We start from the raw sequence: 10,615 nt of genomic DNA on the forward strand, positions 1-10,615 counted from the left end.
AACCATACACACTAAACCTTAACCCTAACCCTGACCTAAACCTTACACACTAAACCTTAACCCTAACCCTGACCTAAACCATACACACTAAACCTTAACCTTAACCCTAACCTAAACCCTACACACTAAACCTTAACCCTAACCTTGAGCTAAACCCTACACACTAAACCTTAACCCTAACCCTGACCTAAACCCTACACACTTAACCTTAACCCTAACCTAAACCATACACACTAAACCTTAACCCTAACCTTGACCTAAACCCTACACACTAAACCTTAACCATAACCCTGGCCTAAACCCTGCACACTAAACCTTAACCCTGGCCTTTTGTACATGTGAAGAAGACACAGTGAACATGTCTGGAGATATTCTGTGCTGTCACATGTGCAGCTGTATCAGCCCCATCTTTGTGTCCGCCCCGTCTCTGTGTCAGCACCGTCTCTGTCTCAGCCCCGTCTCTGTGTCCGCCCTGTCTCTGTGTCCGCCCCGTCTCTGTGTCAGCCCCGTCTCTGTGTCAGCCCCGTCTCTGACACCCATACTGTCTCCTCCATGCATCTCAGAATCATGGAGCAGTGCAGGTGTCTATGAAATGTACCTGTGATGATCTCTTTGATCTGAATCCCTCCTCTGCCACCTGAAGAAGAGAGAGAGAGAGAGAGAGAGAGAGAGAGAAAGAGATAAGGGGGAAAAGATGAGAAGAAAGAAAGATGAGATAAAGATGAGAACGATGAGTAGAGAGGATAAATGAGAAGAGAAAGATGAGAGGAAGATGAAAAAGAGAGAGGGGCGAGCAATGACAGATGAGAAAAAATGAGAAAAGAGAGAGGAGAAAGAAAGAGGAGAAGATCAAATCAAAACAAGTCTTTCAATTCCCTTTATCTCATGACTCCCAGTAAGTCGGCGTGCGCTTCCTCTCTAACCTGCACAATCAGCGCAGACACATGTGAGCTCAACGTGAGCTCAACATGGGCTCAACGTGAGCTCAACGTGAGCTCAACATGGGCTCCTGTCTGCTCGTGTCTGCTCTGAGGCCCTGGTGCACAAGCAGGACTTGCCTGAGCAGATGTATCTAATGTGTGTTTCCGTGGGGACAGGGGTGTGGCGAGTCCTGAGGGGTGCTGGTTTGGGGCGGGGTTCTTCCTGCGAGATGGAAAAGTGTGAATGAGACAGGCCCCGCCCACCACCGCACCCCAGGGCTCGGTCCCCTACCTGGGAGCAGAAACTATGTCATGTGTGTGAAAATGAAAACACAAGTTTACATGAAAAACCTGCTGACCTTTTCTTCAGCACAAGTGTGTGTATGGGTCATCATATGTGTGTGTTGCAAGCCTCTCTATTAAGCACCTTCCTATAAGTACACCTGTCATACAGGTAGACCTGTCACCTGCATTCGTTAGTGACAGGTGCCAACACTTTCTTCCCCAGCACCTGGAGACATTTCTCCTGTCACTGAGATACATGGTGATGTGTCACAGACAAAGATCTTCCATGTAATAACAAGACAGAGAATGCAGACCAGCCTACATGTAACCTTTGGTGTAACCTTTGGATTTTGGTGTAATCCATTGGTGTAGGATAACAGTATCAAATAGTGTCACTTCATGGGAAGGAAAATCTGTAATGTGACATTATATGGGAGGAAAACACGTGAGCTCATCAGCCAGGTCCACTTCAACGAGGACAGTGTGGGGTTTCATACAGGCAGGTTGCCAGGTTACAGTCGCAGGGTAAACACGCTACTCGCAAAGTACCAACAGCTTTTTCTAAACTTGTGGCTGCCCTGTTGCCATGGTAGCCAGGAATCTCCCCGAAAGCCCGTGTGTAGCCTGTCAAAGGCGTGAGGTGCACAGGTCTCTGCTGGGTAAGACCGGGACAAGTACTTGCTCGTGATTTTCTCACAGTTGCTGTGCACACTGACTTACCTGAGAAAGTGTACGACGTCTCTGAGAAATCTGGCATTCTGGAAACCATAAGAGCATAAGAGAGTGTGAGTGGGAGGACTGGTGGTTGTCAGGGTTACCACAGAGCAAGCCATCTAAACCCTGCACAGTCTCTTCATGTCTAAATCAAACATGAGCTCCAGGGCTGGAGTCTGGAGATATTATCTCATCGGTAACTAGACGCTCACTTGAAGTCATCTCCTTCCAGGAGCTTCCTGTAGGTGGCGATCTCCACATCCAGGGCCAGTTTCACGTCTAGCAGCTCTTGATAGGCCAGGATCTGTTTGTGAAGGTCAGCTTTGGCCGCCTCAATAGCAGACGTCAGGCTAGCGATCTGAGCCTGGTACTCAGCCACGCCCACGCTGGCCTGGGTGCTGGCCTCTGCTAGGCTTTGCTCCAGGGTCATGTTCTGGAGGAGCAAACCACAAACCAGCCACGGGTCAGCACACAGTCAAAAAATGGCATCAAGTTTCTTCAGAATGCATTCAGAGTGTTTGAAGACACATCTCACCAACCCCCTTCCTGCTGAACCCTGACCCTCTGAAAAGCACCCACCGTTTTAGCATGAACATTCCCTGCAATCTAGGAAGTGATGTCAGAACATGTTTATGACTGATGGCTGTGTTTCACCTGAAAGTTTGCTTTGAGCAACGCTTCACCTTCTGCTGTGGCAGTGACAGCCAAACCACTTCCTGACATGTTTCCTGTACCAAGTGGCTGTGATTTATTGTGAAAGCACGACGCTGCCGGCGTAGCTGTGCCGTTTGTCTCACCCGTATTTGCGCTGATGTCGAGAAAAACGGCATCTCCCCCTCAATTCAGTTTCCTCAACTAGCTTCTTCTACAAAGTTTCTCTAAAGTTCCCTAGGAATCCCCAGTTGAAAAATGCAAAACAATAAAAGATGTGTCTCTGAAGCTCCGTATAGGGAATAACCAGCGAGGGATTCATCAGAACCAGAGATGAACCTTAGAAACCTTACAGGGTGGTGACCTGCAGGAGGGGGCACTGCACACTTCTAGGGCTACGTTATCCTGATATGGCTCTCATTGAGACGCACCATAAAAAATAGATTGCCAACTTTAAGCCTGTAAATTTAATCAAAGCATTTAATTTTACTAGCTGTGACATGTGTATACACACACACACACGCACACACACATAATATATATATACCCCTCACCTGGGTAACAACCCCCTCACCTGGGTAACAAACCCATCACCTGGATAATAACCTCCTCACCTGGGTAACAAACCCCTCATCTGGGTAACAACCCCATCACCTGGGTAACAACCTCTTCACCTGGGTAACAACCCCCTCACCTGGGTAACAACCCCATCACCTAGGTAACAAGCCCCTCACCTGGGTGATGAGCCCCTGCAGTTCTATGCCCAGTGTTTGGAGTTCTTTCCTGGCTGCTGTGATTTCAGCTTTAGTTGACGCCACAGCCTCCGTGCTCTTAGCATTAGCAGTGTGGATCTCATCCATCTGAGGAAAACAGATATAAAAAAATTGTGTTCAATTACATTAAAGGAAACTAATATATATGGCATATGTTTTACTTATATGCTGCATTACCCCCTATCTACTCGCTCCATGGTTGGTCAGGTGTAATTATTTTACTGCATATTAGAATTTGAAATGATTGAAGACAGAATGCGTTTCTTCACCTTGAGCTTGTAGTACGCCTCGGCCTCCTCCCTGTTCTGCTGCACAGACCTCTCATACTCCACACGCATCTCGTTGAGTGCAGTGGAGATGTCGAAGGACTTCCCAGTGTCCACTTCGATCATGGACACAGAGGTGTCCATGGTTGTGGTACCCAGTTTGGACTGCAGAACAGACAGCTCCTGTTGGGGGGGATGCAGCCATGAGACAAGGAACCGCCCACCAGTTCATTTAGATGACATTAGAGTATATCAGTAGCATGTTCTGCTACCTCTTCCTGTGTCTTGGTGACAAAGTCCAGTTCACTCTGGAGGCTGGAGTACTTTGCATCCAAATCGATTCGTAGGTCAGATGCTGCTTCAATATCCTAAAGATGGAAAGGCCACGGTCAAAGGTCAGATTTGTTAATAATGCAAATTTGCAAATGAGTTAACCACAGTCACAGGAAAGTTGAACCATAGATCTCACCTTTTTCATAGCAACACAGTCAGACTCGAGCTGAAACCGGACCCCTTGTTCAAAGTCAAGCCTTAAAAAATAATTTTAGAAGAATGAAAATCTGATTATTAACATGATTTAACTTAGGAAAACCACATTTGGTTCTAGTGAAGGGACTCTTAGTGAAGGTTTGTGAAGGTGTCTGAATGACTCACTTTGCCTTCAGCTCATGAGCGGTGCCGCGGACGTTGTCGAGCTCGATCTCCAGCTTGATGGTGTCCAGCGTGAGGGTCTGCAGGGTCCCGCGATACTCGCTCAGCTGAGCCTCGTACTCCACCGTGTTGGTGCTGGATGCCTCGGGAGACGTGTCCGCCCCTCCGGTCAGCTGCGACAGCTTGGCTTCCAGCGTGGCATTCTCCTGCTGCAGCGCACGCACCTTGGCCATGTAGGAGGAGAAGCGGTCGTTCAGGCCGGACAGCGTGGATTTCTCAGCCTGGCGGGACAGGATGGGCACCGCAGCGGGTCCGGAACCTCCCGCAGCGACCAGGGCGGACCCGGCACTCAGCCCCCCTGCGGCGACGGTCCGGCCCATGGCGAAAGCCGGGCTGAGCGCCAACACCCCCGCACCTCCGCCAGAGCCCATTGAGAGGCCCGCTCCGCCTCCTCCGCACAGACCCGAACCGAACCCGAATCCGGCGCCTCCACCAAACCCCAGACCCAGCCTGCTGCCAGCCCCTCCTGCACCCCCGGAGAAGCCGGGAAACCTGGATAAGGACAAAGACATGGACATTGTGGACAGCTGTGGACCAACGCAGCAAACACAGTTGGAGAGAGAAGTGAGAGCAGAAGGCAGTAGGAGCCGTGTAGGAGGTTATATAGAACCTGTCCTGGGGGGGGCAGGAATGAGTTAGGACTTGATTCTAACCCCACACCCAACCCTCACCCTTCTGGGCCCCCACCACGTGGCAAGGACGCTGAGACCAGGTGCCCACTCCCCCAGAGGGAAGCATCTGTCTCTGTGACTTATCACCATGAAGCCCTGGGTGATTAATACTTGTTTTTTTAAGGTCTGCTGACACGCACACTCGTTCAGTGTTGCTATCAGGACTGACTTCTGTCTTACATGACTGTCCTGTTTCTGTGCTACTGTTACAGGACTGTCCTGTTTCTGTGCTGCTGTTACATGACTGTCCTGTTTCTGTGCTACTGTTACAGGACTGTCCTGTTTCTGTGCTGCTGTTACAGGACTGTCCTGTTTCTGTGCTGCTGTTACAGGACTGTCCCGTTTCTGTGCTACTGTTACAGGACTGTCCCGTTTCTGTGCTGCTGTTACAGGACTGTCCCGTTTCTGTGCTGCTGTTACATGACTGTCCCGTTTCTGTGCTGCTGTTACAGGACTGTCCCGTTTCTGTGCTGCTGTTACAGGACTGTCCTGCTTCTGTGCTACTGTTACAGGACTGTCCTGATTCTGTGCTGCTGTTACAGGACTGTCCTGTTTCTGTGCTACTGTTACAGGACTGTCCTGTTTCTGTGCTGCTGTTACAGGACTGTCCTGTTTCTGTGCTGCTGTTGTTGGTGGTTCAGGTAGTTCAGCTCCACTCAGAAGGTTGTTGGGTCAAGCTGCCCTGTGCAAGTCTGTTAATTTGTGCTCGAATGCTCCTACAGTATTCAGTTGTTATTGTGCTTTGGATAAAAGTGTAAAACTGTAAATATATGCATATACTGTATATTACTTAGATTAATGGTTGAATCTTTCTTAATTGTATCTGTATTCTATTTATTATTTCTTTTGTCGTTTATGGTGACTGTTTTCTTGCTGTTTGCTTTTGACTAATCTCTCTGACTGTGTCTTAATGTATTTTCTAAAATATGTACAGCACCTTGGTCAATGCGAGTTGTGTAAAGAGTACTTTATAAATAATTTTTACTTACTTAATGTATTAAAGACCAATGGCATTGGCTGATTTCTTTAAATCAGACATCACAGGAGTCCAGGAAACACAGACATATGGCACCACGTTTCGTATGATGCATTTTTGTACTGTAGAGACATGATGTTTCACTGAAGCTGCTCTTTGTTGGCGTTTTCATCAAATTTGGTATTTGACGGGCTCTGCCTGGTCTTGAAACCCTTGAGGAGAGTTTTGGCAGCTGTGTAAAAGATCCCCACCACCTGCCTGCTTCTCTGACAGATCAACGCTAACATCCCTGTGAGGCTCTGTCCAAAAAGACACAAAGACAGTGTGGCTGGGGGGGGGGGTCACATTCTGCAGTGGTCCCTGCTGCTTCTACCCCTGCAAAGGTGAAGCTGTTTAGAAAATGAACTTGAAGCTGCCCCTAAACTTGCCTGGTCATGTCTCCCCAGCTGAGACTCCATCTCACCAGCTGTAAACATGGCAGATAAAACAAAATGCATTCACAAGAGAAGTGTGACTGAAAGGATGCTAAAATGTGATTAGTCAGGCAGTTCAAATCATAAAGACATAGAAAAATAAAACGTGTTTGCTGGGTTTTTTTTCAGTAAGACATGATGTTTATAGTGATGTCTGATATCTTCATGAGTACAAAGTGAGAAAAACCACCCAGTAGTGTGAAATGAGCAGCGCTTCCTTCCTCGTGAGAAATGAACCCAGCTTCGATGAGAAATGTTTACTTGTAATATCTTGGCCGTCTTGTATCTGATTGCCATGCATAGATCTTCACACCTGATAGATATAGATTTATAGGTAGATTCAACCTTATTGTCGGTGATCAATAAACGTACAGGAAAGAAAATAGTCCTGTAAACATCAAAATACTACACTGGTTCAGTAATGATACAGTATTTATTAAGTGCTGATACTATATAGAGTTGAGGAAGTTCAGTGTGTGCTGTGGGGGCCATAGGTAGTGTTGAACCAGGGGTACTTATAAGGCAATATGTGATTTCCTGTTTGTGAACCTTAATTTGAATATTCTACTGTATTAGGCTACTATCTAAACCTATTTTCATATTCCCATCACCTGAGATAATGTACTACCTAATATACCAGTTACAGGGTTGCCAACTTTTCAAGATCAGTTGGAGTGAGCGAACTAGTAACTCATTGAATCATAGATGTGGATCAGAGGTAAATAAACAATTTTTTTTTTCAGCGTGAGATATCGGAAGTGTGGCGTGCAAGCGTGTGAAGACGGTCAAATGCGCGTGTCTCACGCTCATTGCGTGAGAGTTGGCAACCCTGCAGTTAGCTAGCTAACCTAGCTAGTTACCATTGCAACAAAACCCCTTGTACAGTCTGAACAGTTAGCAGGCCATGTTGGAGCTAACCACGTTAGCTAGCTACCTAAGCATTTACATTTTGTATGTAAATGTAAATGCTTAGGTTGCATTGTAACATTTGGTTGCATTTAGCAGACGGTTTTTTCCAGAGTGACTAACATAGTGCTTTGTCATCTGTTCACAGAATTCATCATAGATGAAGCACAGATACGTCAGAATTCAAGATACCCTAGAACCAGACTACTACTAAACTACAGGAATCAATGCCAATAACTGGTATTGCAAATAAGCCCAGACTCAAACTTTAACAATTGGAATTGAAACCGGATACCTACAAGTGTACATAAACATAGTGAAAACAAACATACTAGTGAAAACAAGGCCAAGTGCTATTGTTTCAGCTGCTATGTATGTTCATGTCTCTCTTGCTTAATGTCCTAGTATGTTCTGTTAGACATGTTGTGTTATTACGTTCAGTAGTGTTTGTTTCTGATGTGTTAGAGGTTTTTTCTGTTTGTAGTGTCTTTGTGTATACATATTAAATCATTATATTGTCCAGCATGCCTTGCCAGAGCCTTACAGCTATCTGCAGTGTTAGTGGTCATTTAAGTACTCAACAAACAGGTGAGTCTTCAGTCTATGTCTGAAAACAGCAAGTCCGAGCAGTAAGTGGTAGATCATTCTACTATCTTGGAGCCAAGACAAAAAATAGTCCTGAGGTTTGCCTTCCATGAGACTTTATGCATGGAGTTTCAAGGTGAACCATACTTGAGATGCAGAGTGTTTGTGGTACGGATAAGGCTTTGACCATGGACATTACGTAGTGAGGGGTTGGTCCATTTTTGGTTCTGTAAGCAAGCATCAAGGTTTTATATCTGACGTGCAGCTACTGGATGCCAGTAAAGAGAAGAGCTTCCTGTGATGTACAGAAGCGCCAGGGTTTTGTTAGGGTTGAGTTTCAGGTGGTGAGCAGTCATCCATCAAACAATATCTGCCAAGCATGCTGAAATACGCCCAGAAACCTGGGTGTCACAATGTGAGAAGTTGTGTACAACAATTAGTTGGGTATCATCATCATAGCAATGACAGGAGAAATCATGAGGAGAAATATTATCACCAAGGCAACAAGTATACAGAGAAGAGGGCCTAGGGCCGAGCCTTTGGGGACTCCCGTGGAGAACATGGATTGGATGAAGAGATATTGCGGTAGGATGTAGATCCTCTCCATGTTACCTGATAGGAACGGTCTTCAAGATATGACTGGAACCATTTACAAGCAGAGCCAGTCACACCGAGGCTAGAAAGAACAGAGAGGAGGATGTTGTGGCTGACCGTGTCAAAGGCTGCAGAAAGATCCAGAAGAGTTAAAATTGATCTGAATCTGAGGTCTGAATCTACGTAACATTAATAATAATGTTAACCCCCAAATTATTTGCATATGTTGTATTGAGTGTGTACATGTTGCTTTTTTTGCATGTTGTATTAATTGCTTTTGTCACCTTTTGTTTGCTTTTGTTTTGCATTTCAATACAATAATTACCTGCAACAGGGAAAAAGGTGCAAACCACTTCAGATTGGAGAGGAGGTATGAGGGGAGGGAGGAACTAGAGATATCGGTACCTATCTACCTAGCAACGTATGGCTACCCAAATTTGGCCAGTTTTCTACAGCAAATGTATGGTTTCTAATAGATAAACAGCTTAGTTAGAGATGAGCAAGAGGAACTTGATTTGGACGTCAGAATTTGCATTATGTATACTCAACTTGGAGTCAACCGTTGACTCTGACATATGTCATGTTCTATTACAGAAGTTGGGATCAGCCGTGGCATGGACCAAGGTTATAATAGTTTTGGATTTTTCATTTATAGTTTAGTTATTTAATTGTGACTTTTTTTCTAATTCAGTTAGTTTTAATCCGTTTTTAGAGCATGTTTGCTAGTTTTTATTAGTTTTAATATTTTTTAAAGCTTAGTTTTTATTAGTTCCAGTATTAGTTTTACTTTTTTCATACTTTGGGTTATTTGTCAGGTGTAGGATTTAAAAAGCTCAAAGTAAATATTGTGTAATAAAAACTCATCAAAAGATACTATTTTTAAAAATGCATCCAGTTACTGTTGAACAACAAACTGTCCACAAAAACTGTAACAGTCCAAAGGTAGAATCCTTAAGTGCAAAACGTGTAATACTGCTGCTGAAAATTGCCAGACTAAGGACAGACACGAACATAGCAATGTAACCCTATTTTTAGTTCTAGTGAAAAGCTAAACTTTTTAAAGATAACTGAGTCACACAGTCGTGTTGACATGCAGTCTCAACACATTAACCAGTGCATCCTCCCACTTGCGGTTTTCCTGCATATTAGGGCGTACTCACACTAGGCTCTGCGATCCGGGCCCGGGCACGGTTGCCTGCCGAAGCACGGTTCGTTTGGCTAGTGTGAGCGCTCCAACCGTGCCCGGGCCCGGATCAGTTAACCGTGCTCGGGCCCGCTTTGAAGAGGTGGGCCAGGGCACGATTCATGTGGACTCGGGCACGGTTCGCTTCTAGTGTGAGCGCTATCCGTGCCCGGGCCCGCTTGGTGCCTCGTCTGATTGGTTCATTTCGCTGGAACTCAAACATGACATCAGTGATGCGACGCTCACGTTAAACAGTCATAGCGGCAAAGCGATTAGCAGACAATCGTTGTGTTAAATTATCGATAAATCTGTGCTTGCACCGTGTTTCTGCACTCCCAAAACGACTCCAAAAATACAATAAAAAGAGAATCATGAGCTCTATAGTGTTGTGCGAGCGCGCTTTTTTTCCAAATAAAGCGGCGTTGTGATGACGTAAGCGTGCTCGGGCCGGGTTGCTGAAGCGAGTGTGAGTGCAGGTCAGAGGGGGAGTGGGGAGGGGGGATAACCGGGCCCCAGCACGGAACGAGCAAACCGTGCCTAGTGTGAGTACGCCCTTAACCAGCAGCTATTGGTGATCACTGGTGAAAACGGTCCGTTCTGGTTCTCCTTCCCGGTGCTGCCCAGCCGGGATGGTTTATGGAGCTATTATAGTGTCACCAGAACCTGAACCTGAAATCATTATTACTTGAAAAAACAGTCTGTAAAATCCTCGCAGGTATGCAAAAATTCGAGTTAAAATTCAGGTTCAGGTCGAAATTCAGGTTCGGGTCGCAATTCAGGTTCGGGTCAAAATTCAGGTTCGGGTCGTAATTCAGGTTCGGGTCGAAATTCAGGTTCGGGTTGTAATTCAGGTTCAGGTCGAAATTCAGGTTCGGGTTGAAATTCAGGTTCAGGTTGAAATGCGGTT

At 45.8% G+C, this 10,615-nt stretch overlaps 1 protein-coding gene across 1 annotated transcript in view; it reads right to left on the bottom strand.

Annotated features, from left to right (window-relative positions):
* Nucleotides 1-4,877, bottom strand: part of LOC143475368 (thread biopolymer filament subunit gamma) — a 5,403-nt gene extending 526 nt beyond the window's left edge. The window contains exons 1-8 of the mRNA XM_076973211.1: nt 4,264-4,877; nt 4,079-4,139; nt 3,882-3,977; nt 3,613-3,792; nt 3,305-3,430; nt 2,132-2,352; nt 1,926-1,963; nt 599-637 (exon numbers count right to left, since the gene is read on the bottom strand). Coding sequence (XP_076829326.1) covers nt 599-637; nt 1,926-1,963; nt 2,132-2,352; nt 3,305-3,430; nt 3,613-3,792; nt 3,882-3,977; nt 4,079-4,139; nt 4,264-4,838 — 1,336 coding nt within the window. The 5' untranslated portion in view covers nt 4,839-4,877. The remainder of the gene's footprint in view (nt 1-598; nt 638-1,925; nt 1,964-2,131; nt 2,353-3,304; nt 3,431-3,612; nt 3,793-3,881; nt 3,978-4,078; nt 4,140-4,263) is intronic.
* Nucleotides 4,878-10,615: the final 5,738 nt, after the last annotated feature.

The sequence above is a fragment of the Brachyhypopomus gauderio genome, chromosome 14, assembly GCF_052324685.1.
Source record: "Brachyhypopomus gauderio isolate BG-103 chromosome 14, BGAUD_0.2, whole genome shotgun sequence".
In the NCBI taxonomy this organism is placed as follows: Eukaryota; Metazoa; Chordata; class Actinopteri; order Gymnotiformes; family Hypopomidae; genus Brachyhypopomus; species Brachyhypopomus gauderio.